Here is a 22,999-nt window from a genome sequence, read left to right as displayed (position 1 = left end):
ATGCACTATTTGTACAGTAAACACAGTACCGGTGTTCAATCTATAAACAACTGTGGCTTTCTCTGGGAGACAAGACGCTTCAGCCCTGCTCTGGCAGCTGAACCTGGGATGAGCCCATTCCCTCTTCCCCTATCCTGACCACCATTTAGCCAGGCTATTTATAGTGTAAAAGCCGCTAATTAAAATGATCCATGAGTGGGAATGTTGAGCTTTTTTTGTAAACAGTATAGCATTGATTACATGGTGCTTTATGCATGCTTAATTCACGGGACGTTACATTTTTGATGTGTGTTGTGTGTCCCGCATCGCCACCACCTCCTCCTCCCCCATTTATAACGCTCTTCAGCTACAACACTCATATTATAGCGAGGGAGCGCTGTAATATGTTTGTGTAAAAGAAAGATATACGTTATCTGAAAATCAAATTAACTGAAATACGATCTTGTAAATGCATTATTTTATTACAAACTTAACACAAGCAAATAGAACTGATGTAGCGTTTTGTGTTTTGCAAAACAAATAACAAGGATCCTAAATGTATTAATAACACAACTATATACAGTCCACAAAGGGGTAAATGCTATTACAGTAAAGTGTAACATTTCTGTTTTGAAAAAACAAATACTAAATGTACTATTGAAGTACACAACACAGTACTACAGTTCCAGCAATGTCTACTGTAAAAGCTAAATTTTACTTTTTCAAACTTAAGTATTAAAGCTGTAAACTATACTTGCCCTTTTAAAGAGATCTCCTGCATTAAATTTTCCATGTGCAGCACCTATGTCAACAACTGACTGCGCAAGTTCTCAAAGACTGGCTTTCAAACATTCTATATGGTCGTAAATCTTTTGCACAGTTTTTAAGGCAAGTCTTTTATTGAGTCCTTATTTTGTAGGCACTGTACCTGTTCTGGCAATTTTATATCAGGCAATAGGAGCCTGGGTTGATGTCTTTGCTTTAGTGCATCTCACTTTATATTTAAAGACTCAAGTTCCTGTTTTTAACTCCTGCAATCAATACATTTTCCACAGCAACTTGTTTTCCTTTGTCCACAATAACAACAAATAATCCACACACCACAGACTTCTGTGAGCTTTTGTTGATGGAATTCTTTTTTCTGAAGTTTTCTTTCACGTCCTTTATAAACAAATCCATTACTCAGACTTTAAGAATATAAAAGAAACACCTTCAATATGCATCATATGTCTGCTGCTGCGCTCTGCAAGCCATGTCATGTGCTGCTGGGGGAAGCCAGTCCACACAACTGGAATTATAAACAATGGTTTTTAGTACTAAAGAGAGCAACGGCCATCTCTCTCTTTAATAGTGATCAACAGTTTTTGGGTATTAATGAGTAAACAAAATCGGACCAGACCCGAGTGTTGCTTGACAATTCTGCACCAGAAAACCTGTTCGGTACAAGTCGGGTCCAGGAATGATTTTAATCCATATCATTCCATCTGTGCTTGTAGTTGAGTGTACTACTATGAGTGTATTTATTTATTGTATTTATTTTCCATTGGCAGGATGCAGAAAATGCAATTGTACACATGGGTGGACAGTGGTTGGGAGGTCGACAGATTCGGACTAACTGGGCTACTCGTAAGCCACCTGCACCAAAGAATGTCCAAGAAAGTAAGTAACCTTCTTGTCTTGGAGGATTACATGTTTTATGTGGACCGGTACAGCAGTTATGGATTGCTTGTTTTATGAAGGCAGTCGGAGTTAATAATAAAATACAATCTAGCCATGGACATTTTGTGTTACTTTAAATACTTGAACATGTTTTTTGTGTACTGTTAATGTATAGACAGCTCTAAGCAATTGAGATTTGAAGATGTTGTGAATCAGTCGAGCCCCCAGAATTGCACTGTCTACTGTGGAGGCATTCAGTCAGGATTAACAGGTATGTATTGCTCTATGATAGCCTTCAGCCCAATCAATAATGACCATTGATCAGGTACAGGGAAATTCAGTATCACATTTCCAATCGTTTTTTTTAAATGTCATTGACATTTATTTTGTAGGTACAACCAAAATATTATGCCAGACACAAATCTTGCAATTTCATGTCAAGTTACAGCTTGCTTGCTGGTCATTCTGTTTAGACCGTTGGATCATTTGTTTGCTTTATTCAGTCAGTCAAAGATCATTAACCCTTTCAGGATGAAGTATTTTTCAGTAGGATGCGTCCCCAGGACTAGCTGTGTTTTGGCTGCAGTTGACTCTTCCTAGAGAATTCACAATCTATTTTTTACAGTAGCGTCTTGGTTGGTTTCAGACAGTGTTGTGTTTTTTTTTTTTTTTTTTTTTTTTTTTTTTTAAGTATTTGCATGAGGACTACCTGAGGGGTAGACAATACAATTGGACCCAGGAATGTTTTAAAACAACTTTTTATAATTACAAACCCGTTAATGTTCTGTAACAAAATTGGGCTCACTAACGTTACTGTATTGCGCAAAATAAGAGTCCCAGAAACACTCGTATTATCTGAATGAAAATTTGAAGATCTAAATTTTTTTTTATTATTTCGTCCTCAATAAATGTTTAGAAATAAAATAAGTTATTCATTTTATTATCAGTAATAAGGAAAATGTACCTGATGCATTTAGTTCTTGAAATACTATATGCTTCTATCTACTTGTTTCTTGATATTTATAAATGTTGTAAAAACATATATATAAAAACATGACAGAATAAATGTTGTCATGTAATAAGTCAAATACATCAGATTTGGTGTTTCCCCCTTTTTTTATTGGCTCTGAACAAGTTCCTGCGATTGTTTTTGCTTTTGTCTCTGCCTAGCTGCTGTAAACTCTCTAAACACTAAATGCTCCTCTCTGACGTCACACAAAAAAACTATCAGGAAGTGAAAGTCAGTCACTCCCCTAAGCAATGATATGCGTTTTAAGCCTGTACTACGGTCCTAGAAGCACACTTCAGTATGATTGTGTTAACATGATTCCGGTCCTTAAAGGGTTAAGTCATTGTATTAGTCTTACAAGGATTTTAGAAGCTGAAGCAGATTTAAAAATGCATTATTAACACTTGCCCAAGCATGGGAAACGATGATGTGTTTTTTCCAGTGTTCTTGATATTAACTTGTGTGCAGAGGCATTTTTTTGTTCAAGGCTGGTTAGTATTGTACTTTTCATGTTTTTGTTTTTTGTGTATAGAGCAACTAATGCGTCAGACTTTCTCACCATTTGGACAAATAATGGAAATCCGAGTTTTCCCTGAAAAAGGGTATTCATTTATCAGGTAAGACATGAGTAGCCATAATTAAAAGGCAGGGTAATGGTTCATAGTTATTCTAGACAAATCTGTTTTGCATAAAGAAATACATTAACCGCCTTTGATTTTACATATGATTTATTGATAACAGTACCGCTGTTTCTTTTGCCTTTATTACACAAATACATATATCTTCTTACACATCATGTAAAGTAGTTTTTCTGCTTCTTGGATAAAAGTTTTAGTAGCTCTTTACTTTCCTCAGTTACTCACTATTGAATTGTATTTTGCAGGTTTTCTTCACATGAAAGTGCAGCTCATGCCATTGTTTCAGTTAACGGGACTAGCATTGAAGGCCACGTTGTGAAGTGTTATTGGGGTAAAGAATCACCCGACATGACAAAAAACTTTCCACAGGTAGGGCAAGACTTCAAACTAACAAAACTACTTTACGTGCAGTTCTCAGGATGACCGCATTAAAACTGACTATAAAGTGGTATGTGAGACATACAGTGAACAAGGGGCGGGGCTGGGCTGGAGATGCAGTACTGAGTATCCTGTTGATATGCAGTGCCTTTTAAACCTGTTTTACTTTGAGTAAAATTACTTTTAAACAGCGTGTGTGGAAATAAATTGAACCTGATGTGCCTGACAGGAGCTGAATAAATGGACCGCAGAGGGTTAAAAAATAAATGAAATACAAGACCATATTTGTAAATACAGAATTCTGTTAATCTGCAAAGGTATTTGCTACAATTAGCATGTGCTTTCTAAGTGTTTACTCAAAGTTTATTGTATAACTATTAGGGCTGTCTGTTAATCGCACCTGTGCTTCCACAATTCCAAGTAGGTTAACTATAAGCCCTTTATAGTCACTTCAGTCATTTTGCTACGATGGTGTGTATCTGTTGTATTTGCATTCAGGACTTGCTCTGTCCATTCTAAGTATAATCAAACTTAATATTTATTTGCCCTTTTAGATGGAGTATGGCCAGTGGGGGCAGTGGAGTCAGATGTATGGAAACCCACAGCAGTATGGACAGTACATGGCTAATGGCTGGCAGATGCAATCGTATGGCATGTATGGCCAGGCATGGAATCAACAAGGTTTTGGTGTTGAGTAAGTAATCCTAGATATGTCTCCGTACATTTTCATTGTTAGTTCAGTGTTGCGCTGGATTATATGAAGTTGTCTGTGAATGTCCTTACTTTGATGCATTAGAGCAGTGGTACTCAACTCTGGCACTCGAGATCAATTCCAGTTCTGGGGCCTCATTTATCAACTGTGTGTAAACTGTGTATATGCTTCCATGCAAACTTTGTGATTTATCAAATTTCAACCTGACGTGGAAAAGTATGTACCTCTACGCAAACTTCTGACCATCTGTACACTGCTTCCAGTGGCTGAAAAGCTATATTGCATGTAGGGGTGTCACGATATTCTCATACAATTATTGTGTGTTATCACGATAATTTGCAAAGAACTACAAAGAAAAACCCTTACAAATGTATAAGGTTTACTATTTATTAAGTTATAATAGGGATGAAATCAGTAAAGCCTAATCTTAAACTAAAAAAATATGGTGCTTATAATACAATAGATATTTATCCAATACTCATTATTTGAAATGCATAACTCTATGAAATAAAAAATAATTTGAAGCATCTACAAAGTAAAATAAAATAAGCCTTACAGAAAGAACTGAGTCATCACCCCCATTGTTTTTTTTTTTGTTGTTTTTTTAACAAAAAAAAATTGTCCAGGCTTTTTCAGTGGTGGTGATCTCTTAAATGCATAAACATATTTGTTGTGTTGCTGCTCTTGCAGAGAACACTAACTATACTTTACAAATTGGACCCCCCTCTTCAACAATCTGACCGTCGTTTTTTTAAAACCAAAATAATCCCATATTATTGATTTAATTTGTTTTTTGGGGGGGTACAGTTGGCTTCCCTCTTCACTGTTTGTTATCATGTAGTGCAGTGCGTGCCGTAAACTCACATGTGATTCAAACGTAATTGATCTTACACAGTGGGCCACGTAACACGACCAATCACAGCATTAGAAAAGTAGATCAAAGTTTCTATACTGGAAGAGAGTATGCAGAACAAAGTATACAGTATGGTACTGGCAGATTACTTTTTAAAATCACTGCAATTTGAACTTATTTGTATGAATAATTTAGCATTACAAATTATGACTTGAGGTTGACTAATCATAAATATAAATAAATTACAGCGATACTGAAAAATATTGACGATACAATAATTGTCAGAATTTTTATCACGATTATCTTTTTATTGTCATATCACAACACCCCTAATTGCACACTTGAAGCATGTTTTGTTAAGTAAAATAAGATATTGGGCGTTTGTACAATAGTTATTCCAGGGCTATAGCTTTATTGCTGTTAATGTCCGAATAGATATATTAGCATATAAATGCATCAGCACAAGTGGATAATCAGAATGTGATAATAGCATATGGTTAATATAATTACGACGATGCACATCCAAAGAATAACATGATGACGACATTTTATGACTTGGTGAAATTTTCAACTTTTTTCTTTTAGCATTAATGGCAGACAAGCTTTTTTTTTTTTTATTGTTTTTCACTTGTTTGTTTAGAAAGCTCAGAGATACTGCTGACGAGTGCCTGCAATGTTGTGTTAATGTCGAGTAATGTCTTGTTTAAATTTCGAATTTCGGTCACGGCATCCTCTTGCGTTTTTAGGCCTACATCAGTCAGCACCCTTCCACCCTTCCTCTGGTCAACCCTTGGATTGAGATCCACACTTGGGCCCCGACACCTCCGCTACATCCACCATTTTTTTTTTTTCTTTTTTCATGGTCTAGCTCTCAGAACAAACTGAGTTTACAGCAACGGTGACCTCCTGCCAAGCTACATCTTTTTGTTCATTTGACAGGCTACTACTTAAGCTGCTGAAAAGGGAGGACTTTTTAGCTTCCACCTCGCTTAACAGAACCTCAATCTCACTCTGTGAAATTTGCCTTTAAGAACATAAGAAAGTTTACAAACGAGAGGAGGCCATTCGGCCCATCTTGCTCGTTTGGTTGTTAGTAGCTTATTGATCCCAAAATCTCATCAAGCAGCTTCTTGAAGGATCCCAGGGTGTCAGCTTCAACAACATTACTGGGGAGTTGATTCCAGACCAAAGGAGTTGATTCCTTTCTTGGTTTTCCTTAGCTGTGCACCTGCCATTGCTGCTTTAGAACTTTTTTTCTTTCTCTTTTAGAATGTTCATTGTCACATTGATATATGCCGCTATTTATGCACCATAGAAGGCTAATTGAGGGCAGGGAATTGAAGCATGCGCACTTGCGCTCATTTATAGAATGAGTGTGATTTATCAACAAAACCGTGCGTAGATGTGGCGTACGCCAATTTGATAAATCCCATTTTTTTCCTTGTGTTCTCAAATTTATGGGTTTGAGCATACGCTCAAAATCAGAATCCAATTTACATCAAGTTTGATAAATGAGGCACCTGATCTTTATTGCAACCAGGTCCAAAATTAGTTAATTGCCCCTTGCCAACTTCCGTTAACTACATTAGAACCTGCTTGGTGTAAAAACCTAGACTGGATTGGGTCTCAAGGGCCAGAGTTGAGTACCACTGCAATAGAACAACCTCAACTGGGCAATCTCTAGTTTCTTTCCACATTAGTCACCAAAGATGCATACGTTAAAGTATTTCACCAGTTTGGATGGTGATTGTTATCTTCTATCGATTTAAACATTCTTTCGAAAAGATTATTTTTTTTTTGGCCTGCCAGAAAAGTAACACTTTAGCATTCCAGTTATACCACAGGCTGTTAAGTTTTAAATAGTGACGCATGATGTAGATAATTTTTTTTCGATTTCTGCATGTATTTAGCATATATATATATATATGAGAGAGAATATATTATAATTGCACGTGTGAAGCTAGATTTCAGGTTTGTTTTAGCAGAACAGGCTCTGCAAGGTCCCTGCGCTGCCTCGCCTCGCCTCCCCGTAAGCATGACTGGAACGGTTAGATTTAACTAGTGTAATATATGTAGTGCACATGGCTTCAGTTTCATGAATCCAGGAAAATGGACCAGTGTGCCAAAAAGCTGAATTAATTTACAAACCATTTTTTAAAAACATAACTACAAACTAATCCTAACATTCCCGCCACACGTCATATTTGTTGTACAGACAGACTCCGAGACTGCGTACCGAAGTGATGTGCTGGTACTCCTTTCCCGCAGCATGGCAGATTTTTTACAAATTGAGTTTTCTACAACTCCAACCTATAAGCCAAAATGAAAGCGCTGAAATCAATAACTCGTAAGAATGTAATTATGGGGAAAAAAAAATGAAGATGAACATTTAGAGTGGAGGCTTCATCTGGCTTCATTATGACAGTGAAAAAAAGTTCTGCCTTTGTTTGGCATCAGTTTCACAAACTTACAGATAAAACAGCAGCTTTATTTCTTGTGAATTCAACATTTTTTTTTACATCATATCCAGCCTAACAGCAAGATGTCCCAATGAATATCGAAATACACAATTGAATTGTTTAACTTTTTGATTTGGGATCCGATGTGTTTAGGTAAATGCCATTCAGGACTCGTTGGTATTTCTCAGCAAGACTGGCGCTGACTTGGGAAAGGCTGCACAAAAAACGCACTGAGAAGGATTGTTATTATTTTGTATTATGAATATTGTTTTAATAGTTTTTTATTCGGATTTGGGTGGGAATTTCAAATAGTTCCGTATTTGAATACACAGGGAGCAACATTTTTGTGTATTCGATTACACAAAAGGCAAATGCATGTGTACAAGCAGACAGCATAACAGTGTAAGCTGGTAAAGTTTAGCCGGGTTCACAAAGTGTACAAACAGTGTCCAAGATGAGATTTCTTAGGCACAAGTTTTTCCTTTTGTTTACTGAATTAATATACAGAACTCAATGGAGCAGCAACGACACAGTGCATATCTTTTTTCCATTAAAGCAGCAGTAGCATCATAATACACAAACCACCAAAATGTTTGCTCTAGTGTATTGAGAATAAAATAACACCTATCATATAGCAGCCTAAATATTCTACATATGTTTAATTCTAACAAATAATATTTATAAAATCTTAAGTGTAAATATTGTAACCTGGCCAAAACAGTAGAAAATACATCCCAACATTACAGTAGTTTAAAATTACTAATTACAACTAGCCAACAAGTACTGACATCAGATGAATCCAAGTCATGTCACTTTTTTAGTCAATAACCTGTAAATAATCCAAAACAAGGATACCTGGTTGTACTTTTAATGGTCAGTGCAAATGTTGACGTTATTCCATCCATTCACAGGAAGTCGACAGTAGATGTTTTACATTGAATTACAGTCCAGAGTTAAAATAAAAACTCCTTTCCAACTCCAAGTATCTTGCCTTTTCTTATAGTTACTGTGTCGTTGTGTTTAACAATTAGTATGTCTTTATATTCATCATAACGTTAAATTTCTAATTTCAATGTTACCCAAGTTTTGGATTTTTTGACCTGAACACATCGAATCCCAAATCAAAAAGTCAGACATCAGGATATTGTATCCAGCGGGACATCTAGACTGGACATGGTGTAAACCAGTTGAATTCACAACAAATAAAGATGCTGTTTTATCTGCAAGTCTGGGAAACTGACGCCAAACAATGCTAAACATTTTTTTTTTTTTTCTGTCATAAGGAAGCCTCCACTCTAAATGTTTGTCTTAATTTTTTTTTTTCATAATTACATTCTTATGATTTATTGATTTCATTCCTTTCTGGCTTATTGGTTGCTTAGTTGTTGAAAACCCGATTTTGTAAAAGATTTGCCGCGGGAACGAGTAGCAGCACAGAACTTCGGTACGTAGTCTCAGATTCTAACTACAACAAATATGACGTGCGGCGGGAAAGTTAGGATTAGTTTCGTTATGTTTTTAAATGTTTTGTAAATTAATCTTCAGCTTTTTGACACACTGGCCCATTTTACTGGCCCATTTTTATTCATAAAATGGAAGCCATATGCACTATATATATATATATAATATATATATATTAGTTAAACGTAACCAACCTGTGGTGCTTCATAACTACCGGCCAAACTGGGCTCTGTACCGGCCCCGGGCCACCGAGCCATGGTTAATATCGAACCCTGGTTATGAATGGTTAAAGTACAGATGCATGTCAGTGCTAAAGGGTAGTATACTAATACATTTTAATGGTGAAAAAAAACATTATTCTCCTTGTTATAGAGGCGTTGTGAAGTTAGGCCAATGCAAGGCATTTGTAAAGCATTCAATCTGATAAAAGGCCATGTCCTTTCCATTTGTTGGCTATGGTTTGACTTGAATGAGTGCATCATTTGCATGCCCCCAATTTCCAGTAGCACCCACAGCAAGAAAAGACAGTGTCTTGAAGTAACACCCTGTCCTTGGTGTATGATAATGGAAGAGTAATGTTTGCTCTTCTGCACAGCAGTAAACTTGGCATTGTCTGGTTTGCACTGCAATCATTCTTCCTGTTGACTGAATAAGTTCACTTATTATGACTGAAACCATGCAAGAAATTTCAGGCAGTGTGGTGAGAAACTGTTGCTGCTCACCTATTGAAGGGTTCACCAAGAAGTGACAAATATCCCCAGTAGTTAGAGATGCAGTGGATGGCAAGTGAGCACAGTGGTAAACAAAGCTCCTGATAATCTCTTGCTGACTATGTTTTAATGAATCCTTCAGAGGCTACAAGTGAAGAAGGAACTGCAATGTTGCATTTGCATAGCATGAGGTGAAATTGGGGTTGCTAAGGCTCTGAATGGATGTGTAACTGCAAGTGTTCTCTTAGACAATTGAGGCTGTTGTTGTTCCTGAACATTAGTGATAGCTCGCTGAATGAAATGCACTCAATCTAACCTTGTATCCCTTGTGCGTGATGATCTCCTTCAAGCTTATCAACAGGGCAATAAATCCCTCTGAGCCTATTGTACTCTGCAAGTGGAGTTTGAGGTGCCTAAATGCAGGTGGGGTCAAAAAGTTGATAAGGTGGACACTGCTTAAGATGCAACTCTGGAAAGTGCAACGAAACTTTGTCCATAGGAGGATATGGGGTTACCAAGATCCATCCTAACTGTTTTTAGAGTCTTACCCTGGCATTTGTGAATGGTGATTGAATGAACACCAGTGACTGGGAAGTGCTCTCTAAACAACGTAGACAATGTCCACGATTTCAAACTTTGTGTGTAAACGTTCAAAGGTATGAGTGACTCCATTGTTAAATGAGATGGTTGTGGTTTTGACCATACTTTTGTATGGAAGTGAGTAGTTTTTCGAGATTTACGATTATACTGTAAATTTACAGTATAAATTGTAAATCTCGAAAAACTACACTTCTAAATCTTTTGTAGTCATTTTTGTATTACTTTAGTGTAAATACATGTTAATTTGGATTCATATGTTGTTTTTTTCTGACTATGTGAACAAAGACACAAATTCGCCAGTTTTCTCATTGGAAATAGTGATATTTTGAAATGTACCTGTCCTGGTCACAAAAGCAAAGTTTGTGGGGAATAATAACCATTTTCTATACTTTTGAGGCATAAGCAATTAGGAAATAACACTTACTACCCAGGAACAAAAAAAAAAAAAAAAAAAAAAATAGTTACACGGTGTTAAGTGGCTTGCTTAATATAAATATAATATAATATTAATATAATATAAAAGTTGGAGTTAACAACAAATAAACAATTTGTCTGTGTGTTTTGGTTCAGAGCAGAAAATGGGAGTCGCAGGTTTACACTTGGTTACATTCAATGAGACGTAAACTCATAAAATCCAACTAACCTATTCAGTGCACTGATATCCACAGTAAGCCTTATCATTGGAAGAGCAATTACATTAAGAGTTTCACTCGTTTAGACTGTCTCCAACTTGCAGCTGCCCCTGATAATTATTTCTTAATTTTATTTAGAACTTTACAGCAAAACTGCCCTTTAAATAATTCTAAAATAAAACCAAACAAAAAGACATTGCTTATTGGAATCAGTTTATGTAACCTATACTTTACATAAGAACACAGAACGTTTGCAAATAATCATATAACTTAAGTAAAATCAGTTCAGTCTCTTTAATTTCAGTAAGTCCAGAGTTAGGCTTCTTCCAGTGTAGAACGTAGTAATTCACAGCCACAACAGTCCACAAGCTTGAACGTTTTTGTTTTAAGGCCTTTTTAAATATAGCAAACTGTCTTTCTCAACTCCTTAAGCTGTGGCTCCTGGACTTCACTGCCGACTAACACTGTCTCTGGAACCTTTCTAGCTTCCCTTTGGGGTGCTTGATAAACTTTAGCTGAGTTTAGTTGGTTTCACTTATCTCTGTGACTGTCTCTTCTGCTCTGCTTGTCTGCTGAATCAGGAAGAGAGAGTGCACTCACACACGCAGTCCTTTTGTCCTGGTAAACTGCCCTCTGCCCTCTAGGAGGTGGAGTCGGGAGGATCATTATAGTAGCAGTCCCTTTCATTTTAAACACATAGTAATACAGCTAATCTTTTAGCCACCGCTACAACTTATCTGAGCACTTTATTGGCTTTTTTGCATAGGTTTTTTTTTTTTTTTACTTGGGTTAAGTAGTGCGATTTATGAAGACAATTTAAATGGTATTCCTTTCTGAATGACCAATGCATATTTTCATCTACAATCCGCAACACGATGGGGGGAAAAACAGCTAATTTATTTACTTTTTTTTTTTTTTTTAATACCATTTTGTCTGGAGCAGGGGAGAGGAGGATATTATTATGAGCAATGAACGGAATTGTCACCGCTCTGCTCACATTCTCTGAACGTAAAAGACGCTCACCGTTAAAACATATTGTCTTAACACAGGACTTTCACATCACAGGAAAGTAGAAGTGAGTAAACGCTGTATCCTTTATATGAGAAGTGGGTAAACAATATATTGCCCAAATTTAAAGTGGGTAAACACAGTTTACCTGCATATACCATCGACATCCACCACTGAGTAAAACTCCAAAGAAAAGTTTAAAGTACATGGTATTGCCAGGCCGTCTCCCATCCAAATACTAACCAGGCACGAGTATTTTTTTTTTTTTTAGCAGACACACTTATCTAGGCCAACTTACAGTTATGACATACATAGCTCATTTATACAGTCAGATCTTTAACTGGACCAGCAGCTGTGACTGAACTCCCAACCCTCCAGTCAGGAGCACAGTGCGCTAACCGCTACTCCACAGATGCTATAAGGGATGAAACGATTTTTCAATAGTACGATTTATTGTTGTTACGAATATTCGTGATAATCGTATCGTTAATTTTAAGTATTCGATAATTGTAGAAAACAACAGTTGCATACTCAGTAAACGTGGCTGGAAGCAGAACAAATGATTTTCTCTCCAAATAAGGGTAAAATCATCGGTGTGTACTAAGGCTTCTATGATTAAATAAAAAATCTATTCCATTCCTCATTGTATACATGGATACAAATACTGGATAACAGCGTGTAACAATTATTTTTTTTGTTTGTTTTTGATAAGACAATAAAGTTTACAAACGAGAGGAGGCCATTCGGCCCATCTTGCTCGTTTGGTTGTTAGTAACGTACTGATCCCAAAATCTCATCAAGCAGCTTCTTGAAGGATCCCAGGGTGTCGGCTTCAACAACATTGTTCCTGGGTAGTAAGTGTTATTTCCTAATTGCTTATGCCTCAAAAGTATAGAAAATGGCTATTATTCCCCACATACTTTGCTTTTGTGACCAGGACAGTGATATTTCTAAAAATCACTATTTCCAATGGGAAAATTTACTGTATTAATGTAAATACAGTATAATCGTAAATCTCGAAAAACTACTCACTTTTAAATCTTTTGTAGTCATTTTTGTATTACTTTATTATAAATACATGTTAATTTGGATTCATATGTTTTTTTTCTGACTATGTGAACGAAAAGACACACATTTGCCCCTTTTTCCCATTGGAATGTGTTTTCTTTTTCTTTTTCTCTTGAGCTACCTAGGTGTAATTACCCCTTGCATTCAGTTGTTGTGCACACACTTTTACTAAGCAGCAATGATATTAAAATAATAACGTAACAGGGAGAGGAATGCACCGAAAATGTATGGTGCAATCATCGATAATTACTAGAACGATTATATTTTGTGCGCCCATATTAATCGATTGATACTTTGAGACTTAACTGACAGCCCAAGGGTGTGTTTTCACTACAAAATATATGTATAGCCGGGAAATATGATACCATAGGATGTACGAATTTGGCAAAAGCACAACCACGTAAGCAGGAACAACTTCAAACATGCCCTTCTATACTTAGTTCCTGGTGGAGTTAAAAAAACGTCAGCAGTCAACAAGCAAGGTCACTTTAATAACATACTTTTTCTTTCCAGTGCGGCACCCTCCCTATACTGTCCTCTGTTCCACCCTCAATTATGAGTATATCATTTCAATACGTTCAGTAAAATGTACACGTTATAGGCTATTATGCCACCAGAAAAACAGGCTACCTCGGGCAAAGTTGATAACGGTATTGAAATGTGTTTTCTTAAATTATAAATTAAACTAGAACTGTCAGACAGTTTTACAGCTCCCAAGCCCCAGTATCAGTACCCGTCTAAGCGTGTTTAGTTCTCAATATGCCAAGTTTAAAATCAGCAACTTCAGCAGTTCCACAGAAGATGATTTGTATTGCTACAGGGAAGCCTATTGATATTGTTAAAGATTATTATTATTATTATTATTATTATTATTATTAGTAATAATAATATTGTTATTGTTAGTTTTTTTTTTTTTTTTTTTTAATTAGGCTTCCAAGCCAAAGGCTGGGAAGCCTATTGTTATTGTTAAAGATTATTATTATTATTATTATTATTATTATTATTATTATTATTAGTAATAATATTGTTATTGTTAGTTTTTTTTTTTTTTTTTTTTTTAATTAGGCTTCCAAGCCAAAGGCTGGGAAGCCTATTGTTAAAACTTTAAACTGCTGCTGCTTCGAAGCTGTGTGACTGATAGGATCAGGTTCTGAATTGGCAGGTAACAAGCTGGATAAATTGGCTGTCAGATGCTGAAAAAAAAATTGCTGCTGCGTCCTTGCAGTTGGCGCCGTGACACATTTTTCGATAAAACCTTTCGAAATCTTATTCTTGGTAACCAATGATTTGATCTGAAACTTGGCATATATCATCGGCATCAAAACCTGCATCAATTTTACGAAGCAGAAGTTGCTGTGATAAATTAATGTCAAAATGGCTGCCACAAATCGTATCGAAACGCGCCCCTAACAACAAACTGCTGTTTGAAAACCGTTTGTCCAACAAACTTCACACTTAGTAGTTATTAGTTTATTTTTTTTCCACCTGAGTGCTAGTAATTTTTTTCATTCTTGCTAGATTATTGCTCTTTTTTAAAGTCTGTAGCTGCCTTGTGTTGCAGTCCATATTCAACAGTGGGGGAAAAAGACAACTTGTTATTTTTTTTTCTTTTTATTCAGTTAAAGTAATTGAAAAATAACAGCTACTATTGTGATAATCGGTGTATCGTGAAAGTGGGCATGCAACTATTCATATCGTGGAAATTCGTTTCATCCCTATTTCCGACAAGTTTTTCTAACTTGTATGAGGAACTATCGTTCCTCTTAATATATATACTTTTACACAAACCTTGTCCTTTTTATATAGGTATATACATGTCAATTGCTGTGGATAAACACATCAGCCAAATCAATTAATATGATGTGTATTTTTCTAGCTTGCTATTTCTTAATTTATTTATATACTTATAATACTGTAGCGAGCATGAGAATTATTGGAGACACACACAAAGGATCTCGCATTTTTAATGCAGTTTATTATGCGGCTAACAACAAATCAGCATCATACACACACACCCACATAACACAGACAGCCCTTCCCCACCCTAGAGCACTGCTCTGTCTCTCAAGGTGACATCCATATATTACAAAAATAACAATGGAAGGGTAATAAGTTACAGGGTAATGCATTTAACAATATTGGAACTTGACAATAACTAATAATGAAACACAACGATAATTCAGCTTTCCCTTACCATATTTCTCACTTCCAGCATCCTCTTCTACACTTTAACCTATGTAGAAAACTGGCTCCGAGTACGGCACTCCATTTGCCAACAGGTGGCAATGTCGAGTTAGTCCAGCCGTGCCCGTCAGTACTTTGCGTGTGTTAAAGATCAGCGGTTGTCTGTTCTTGACTTTTCCTAAGTAGATATATTAAATATCCTGACGGCGTTTGAAAGTCAGAGTTGCACAATAAAAAGTTATAAGCACTTCTATCTAGAACCGCCAAAAGTATTCATTTTGACGGCGTTACAATACATCCTTTTGCCAAACCTATAAATACGCTATGTTGTATATGTATACAAGTCTGTTATCTCTACCTCTGCTGAGTTTACAGCATTATGTATTTGAATAAAATATTGCTCTTGAAGTCTAGATATGTGTTTTCCAAATCTCTATTGTAATCCTAGCAATTCCTTGGAGAACTGGCGTCTGGCTGTCTGCGCGAGCTATTAGTCTGCTGCTGAGAAATCTTGATATTTTTGCGTTTTGATTTGAAAGCAATGACAGATATATTTGCATTGGCAGCAGGAATTTGTAACGACCTATCTGAAAAAAGCATTGCCTGTTTCAAGCTAAACATAAAACAATACATGGGCAAGCAGCTGTTTCTGACAAAAGCATGGTGTCGGTGGACACAATACACGTCAAACAAGCCTGTCAAATTTGGGATCAGGTTTTGGCTGGCAGCAGATCATACCCATACCTGTGCAAAGATGAAATTCATCCAGCTGGTCAGAGACTGCGTGGCAATGTGTTACTTAGGCTGATGTAACCGTGCTTAGGAAAAGGGGTGCATGTTGCCAATGACCATTTTTATTTCACTGAATTAGCAAAACAATTGAAGAAAAAAAAAAATAGCCTGGTTGGAACAGTAAACAAAGCGAGAAGAGAGTTTCCACCATCTGCGCAAAACTTAGTTCTCCGTGAAAGCACCGGTGTCCACTTGCTGTATCTTACAATGTACTGGACATGGCAGCCGTCAGTTTCTTCATTTTGTACGATGAAAGCACAGGGGCAAATATCATCTTATGATGCTAGCCATGGAAGCTTTGGCAGAAACATTTCGATCAGAAAGCTGCAAAGCGTCAGGAAAACGCAGCTCAACCTGGATACAGTGCGCATCAAGTGACACACGCAACAGAAAACAGTGACAACTAAATGCAATAAAAATAAAACGTCTATCTGTGCTCAGTGTGAAAGAGCAGTATATGGTAAATGCACACAAGTTGATAAGCGTTACATCTGTGTGGATTGTGCTAATATGGAGGCTACTTTGAAGTATGTTTCCTTGAATGCCCATTCCCGTTACACAATGTGAACAGAGTTATTGACTTTTTTTTTTTTTTATCAGTAATGATTTAGACTTTACAGTTCTGTATGTAGGCCTGCATATAACCAGTTTACAGCTGGTTACACTATTTTCTTTTGAAATGTTTATTAGTTTTCATTTTTGGAAGTCATGCAGTAGGCTAATGTGAAAAAAAATCCTTGTTTTTGTAAATAATTACCTTTTTATAATATTGTATGTACATATATCAGTTTACACCTGTTTTGTACAATAGCTTCTTTTGAAATGTTTATTTTATTATAGTTTTTAATTTTTACGTCATGCATTATATGCCCGAATTTCAAAAAGAAAAGACTTGTTTATTTTTTCATTTAAATAGTGTTTCTGCTATGCAAATGTTTGATATAATGTTCATAAATAAATAAATATTTTGAGTTGTGTCTGATAGTTTCATTTTTATATCAAAGCTGTTTAAATTGTACCCAGTCAAAATGATTACTGCTGGCATAAACCCAGTGGTTCTAGTGTTAAATGAGGAACTACATTCGGTGCAGGCAGATCCTGATCCAGGATCAGTGAGAGAAAAACACAGAAAGTTAGGGTACAGTTTGCCTTCCCGCTATTAGGACTCAAAGACAAGGTATTTTTTGTTTTTTGTTTCTCTCACTGATCCTAGATCAGTTCTTGGGGAACAATCTGCCCGGAGCGCTACATTCTACCAAATATGAAACCAGAAATTTTCAAACAGGAAATAGAGCATTTCTAGAATCGAGCAGAAACCTGTTTTCAGCAAAAGCTGATCAGGCATGGATGTAAGATTAAAAAATTAACGCATTTCAACAACTGCCAGGTAGCGCAGCGGGCTAAGGCTGTGTGCTCTACAAGCACGTCATGTTGGAAGTTTAAACCATGGTAATTCATTTTTTTTTTGTGCAATATGTGCTGTTTTTTAAAACATAAATACATTGTTTAATATAAATGGTGTGGATATCAAACTGCTTGCTTTCTCTGGTTTATTTTGACGTTGACCAACGTGTGGAATCACATGATTGGTAGATGTCCAGTTATTTAGCTTTTCTGTTTGAATAGTCGCTACACACTCTTAAAAAAAATTTAAAAAAGGAAACAGAAGGAAGGAGAATAACAATTTTACCTTAGTTTGACTACTTATATCTCATTGTGTAAAGCAGGTATTTACGTGTTTACGTCACATCTGATGTAAGAAAGTTTCAGACTGTTGGTACTGGAACAGATGGTAATTCTAAGTGATTTAGTTTTGCCGCTGCAACATGGTGAAAACAGCTAAACTCTTGGACCAGTATAGAGAATATATATGTGTGTGTGTGTGTTTATTTTAGGAACTGTGAAATAGTGGTTTGGATTTTCTACTTTCCAATACTAAACTGCCCATTTTAAACAATGCTCCAAGTGACAACCATTTTCACATTTGCAGTCAAAGAACCGTAGACAGCACATGATTTGCCTGGTCTGGGCTCTGCGCTGTTACCTGGGAACTTTTCAGGGAACCAGGGTTATGGTAATAACCTAACGTTTTATTCTCAATACACTACACAAAAATTATTTGGTTTGTGTAATATTATGCTACTGTTGCTTTAATTGCTAGATACGTGCTGTGATGTTGCTCCTCCATTGAGTTCTGTGCTTTAATTCAGTAAACAAATGGAAAAGCTTGTGTGTAAGGAAATAGGGTATGGAACGAAGAAATCCCATCTTGGACATTGTTTGTACAGTTTGTGAACCCGGCTGAACTGTACCAGCTTACACCGTTATGATGTCTGCTTGTATGCACGTATTTCCCTTTTATTACTGGGAGCATAAGGGACCAGAGTTTGGGTAATTGAATACACAAAAATGTTGCACCCTGTTTATTCAAATAGGAAACTATTTGAAATTCCCATCCCTAATCCTAATAATAAACACTATTAAAAATAATATTCATAATCCTAAAAAGTAACAATCCTTCTCAAAGTGTTGTCGCTTGTGTAGCCTCTCCCAAGTCAGCACCAATCTTACTGAGTGATACCAGCGAGTCCTGGAAAGATTGTGAATGGCATTTTTGACCTGAACACATCGGATCCTAAATCAAAAACTGAAACTATTCGATCACGTATCTGGGTATCCATCGGGACGTCTTGCTGTGAGACTGGATATGATGTAAACGACATGTTGAATGCACATGTCAAATCTGCAAGTCTAGGTAATGACACCAAACAAACACAACGTTATTTTTTTCAGTCATAATGAAGCCAGATGTTCACTCTACATGTTCATTTTAATTTTTTTTCAATAATTTATTTGATTTATTGATTTCAACGCTTTCTGTTTGGCTTTCCTTTTGGTTGCTTAGTTGTAGAAAACCCGATTTTGTAAAAGATTTGCCATGTCTTTGGTAGGGATGTCACAGTAAACCACGGTTTTGAAACAGCAACTATTTTTCTATACTGTGATTACCGAGTTCACACGATTTAAGGTGATATGGGTGCGTTTTTTTTTTTTTATTCACCATTTGTCCATCGGTGAACCACTGTTCATTAGAACTAACTAATGAACACAGACATCTCAAGTTCTGAAAACTGTCATGCATGAGATTATCCAAGTAGGCTATTAAATAAATGATGATGTATTTAATATAAACAGCCCTACTAAACAATGATCTCTAGCAAACATGATTTTCAGTAAACTAAACACAGATACTCCACAGATACATACTCCTCGAGTTGATAATGTTATAGAGATTTTGGTTTTATTTATTAAAAAATTAACAGTTTTATTCCCATTTAATGGACCACCATTTGCAACTGTGTCCTACCCACCTTAACTTTTCATCTTTCCTTTTGTGTTTGTTCCTGTTAACATGCAGTCCAAAAAAAATAATAATTGCAGGCGCCGTCTTCTAATCATTTAGTTTTGTACTCTGCTGACAGATCAGTGGGTGACCACTGCATGTCTTAGAGCGCACTCGATTGGTTATTGCTGGATAACAATTTGCTTCTCTTAACTCAGGAGTTTTTAACCTTTTTTTGAAACTACCCCTTGTGCCTGGAGGTTTCAGCTAAAGTACCCTTTACAATTTTTGCTCAATGAATGGTACCACAGTTGCAATAAAAAGCAGAATAATCTGGTTAACACATTTCTTTTTTCTCCCATTTTGTTTAATATATAATTTTATACAAGTGTGGGACTGACAAATTGCCTAGACAGAAAACCAAACAGTAAGTTTCATTCTTAAAACTTGGATGCAAAGAATTAAAAGGTAGTATTTAGGAATCTTTAGCTTTCTATTGGGAAAAGTCATTATAACAAAATAGTCTGCACTGTAAATGTTTATCACGTTACTATTTACTTCCCATCTCAGCAGAATTGTATGCTGTTTAAAATGTACAGTATCAAAAACATTAACCTCAAGATAAAACTAATTTAATTACTAACTAAAAATGGTCCAAAGGGACTCTCTATAACTTTGTTGCTTTTCACTTTCTGACTTCCTTTGCTTTTCTTTTGCAAGTACGAAATGTATCAAACACTGAACACACATTCAACCAGTCGCTATTACTGTTAATAAAATGCAGCCACGGTAATAAACAAAAACCATCAAAGTATGATGACTGTGTATGCTTACCAGAGCATTTATGCTTCTAAAAAAGCAGAAACACTGTGCTTCACGGATACGGCAAGTTGAAAATGGCAAAGATTATAAGAACATAAGAACATAAGAAAGTTTACAAACGAGAGGAGGCCATTCGGCCCATCTTGCTCGTTTGGTTGTTAGTAGCTTATTGATCCCAAAATCTCATCAAGCAGCTTCTTGAAGGATCCCAGGGTGTCAGCTTCAACAACATTACTTGGGAGTTGATTCCAGACCCTCACAATTCTCTGTGTAAAAAAGTGTCTCCTATTTTCTGTGTAAAAAAGTGTCTCCTATTTTCTGGTGAGAATTGGTGAGATTATGAGCAGCACAGACCTCTCTCTAGGCAATCGCCAGACTCCAGGGGCTGGTTATATTAAAGGGATCCGATCCCGGAACCAGGCTCAGATCTTGATCTTGATCCTAGTTGTTTTGTACTAAATGGATCAGTTCTCAGTCTGAGCTCAAACCTGATCTTGCTTTTGAGCAGGATCAGAACTTGATCCCACTTTTGAAAAATGGAGGAACTAAATGTAATTAATTTTATTCGAAACCTTCAGACACATATAGGTGGGGTTTTTAAAGATAGGCAAAACCCTTGAGGTTTTCGACGAGGAAGAATTAAGACGGTACAGACTAACACCGGGTATCATAATTAAATTAACAAACAAGGTCTGATCCTATTTCGATCTAAGACTAAGATCAGAGCTTCTTTGAACATTTTGTAAATGGAGAAATTAAACGTTTTTAGTTTTGAACAAAGGAATTAACAAAATAATGTGATTCCTCCACTTAAAACTCAGCTCTGATCCTGCTCTACGGTTGATGGTTGCGAATTAGAGACTGAACGAATGAGACTGAAATATATATTCAAACATATATAAATATATGTTTGACAGACCCCATCAAAATATGTAAAGGAAACTCTTTTTACAATTGCTAAAGTAATCTTTAAATAAGCACACTAGTTAAATAATTGACATAACTGTAACTTAATATACTTTTCAAATAGTTGCAGGATTTCACAAAAATGTTTCCCTGATTTATTATATGAAAACGGAGATACTTTAACAGTGTAGAAAACATTAACGCTATCTAAGTAACGGTGCATTTAAAAGTAGCCATAAATACTGTATTAAGAAAATATTGCTGTACAGAAAACAGTGTCATAACTAAATATTACACACGTTTTGTGTGTTGACAGTCATACTGCTGTTTTTCATTCTATCGATTACAATTAAATCATTGGTTTAATCGGATTGAACACTGTCTTTTTCTCTTAATGAGCTTGCCTTCTCCAACAACCTCGATCTAGTGGCAGCTGTCATCAGCTCTTGATTCAAATTGCTCAAAGTGTGTTGATAATTTGCCCTGACCCGATGCTGCAGCTAGCTGTTTGTGTGTTTGGTGGCTAACTGGCTTCTCATTGGTCAGTTTCCCTAGTTACGGCATGCGCAGCGCCAGAATCTGATCAAAAATTGAATCAGTGGAGCCTGCTCATGGTCAGTTTTTTAGTACAACACCTTCTCAAGATCCGGCTCCAGTGAGCCCGGATCACATCCTTTTTTTTTTATCTTGTTAGTACAACCGGCCCCTGATTCACCTATATATCAGCGTGGAAATCCACGCAATCGAAACCACATGCATACAGCTGAAAAATGTGGACATGATTGTTTTTTTCCTTAGCCGTTCACTTTGAGCTGCTAAACAAAGATTAAATAGGTATACATTGTGGTTTAGAGAATATATAATACTGTTAAATTCAAGATCATTATTTTCTCTTTCTTTCGTTTTTATCTGTGCATTTCTGAGCCGTCTTGCATGTACCCCCTGTAACCCTTAGAAGTACCCCCAGGGGTACGCATACCCCCGGTTAAAAACCTGACTAATAGGATGCCGTCCAAACTGATAAAGATGAAGTGGGTATTCAGTTGCAGTGGTCACATCCTTACCCCCTTTCGTTCCAGGCTGAGCCCAAAAAATTTAATATTTTGGTGTTTCTCCACAGTAATTTGAAATAAAAAAAAGCAGCATTATTTTGCTGAGCCTGTGTGAGCTAGAGTGAACACTATGTCCAGTTAGCTAATGCCTGATAGAACTGTAGTACCAGTGTGTTGTATTTGTTCTAAAACTTTAAATTAGTTATTTTTCTTGTTAAATTACTTGACTTGAGTGTATTTCTTTAAAATAGCCATTTAAAAACGGATTATAAAAAAATGACAATGCGCGGTATGATGATAACCGTGGTATATTTTCTGACGGTTATCATACTGTCAAATTTTGATACCGTGACATCCCTAGTCACGGGAATGAGTACCACCAACACAGCACTTTGGTATGGAGTCTCAGAGACTGTACTACAAATATGACATGCGGCGGGAAAGTTAGGATTAGTTAGTTTGATTTGATTTTTTTTTTTTTTTTTTGGCATACTGGCCCATACTATATATATATTATATATATATATATATATATATATATATATATATATATATATATATATATATATATATATATATATATATACTAGTTAAATGTAACCAGCCCTGAATGCGAAGGGTATGAAAGCAAGACGAGCATTATTACTTTCAGACTGTCAGGCCTAATTACAATTAAATGTCAGTATGTAATAATTTTGATAAAATTGAATCATTTATCTCCGCGTATGTGATGT

General features: G+C 36.2%; 1 protein-coding gene across 6 annotated transcripts in view; it reads left to right on the top strand.

Annotated features, from left to right (window-relative positions):
- LOC121321993 (nucleolysin TIAR) overlaps positions 1-22,999 on the top strand; it is a 66,701-nt gene that overhangs the window by 40,900 nt on the left and 2,802 nt on the right. For all 6 annotated transcript variants that reach the window (XM_041261392.1, XM_041261393.1, XM_041261390.1 and 3 more), the window contains 5 exons: positions 1,530-1,638; positions 1,814-1,909; positions 3,180-3,264; positions 3,531-3,654; positions 4,218-4,357. In XM_041261392.1, coding sequence (XP_041117326.1) covers positions 1,530-1,638; positions 1,814-1,909; positions 3,180-3,264; positions 3,531-3,654; positions 4,218-4,357 — 554 coding nt within the window. The remainder of the gene's footprint in view (positions 1-1,529; positions 1,639-1,813; positions 1,910-3,179; positions 3,265-3,530; positions 3,655-4,217; positions 4,358-22,999) is intronic.

The sequence above is a fragment of the Polyodon spathula genome, chromosome 10 (assembly GCF_017654505.1).
Source record: "Polyodon spathula isolate WHYD16114869_AA chromosome 10, ASM1765450v1, whole genome shotgun sequence".
NCBI lineage: Eukaryota > Metazoa > Chordata > Actinopteri > Acipenseriformes > Polyodontidae > Polyodon > Polyodon spathula.
Note: the sequence above shows the minus strand (reverse complement) of the source record. Positions and strands in the feature narration are given on the sequence as shown.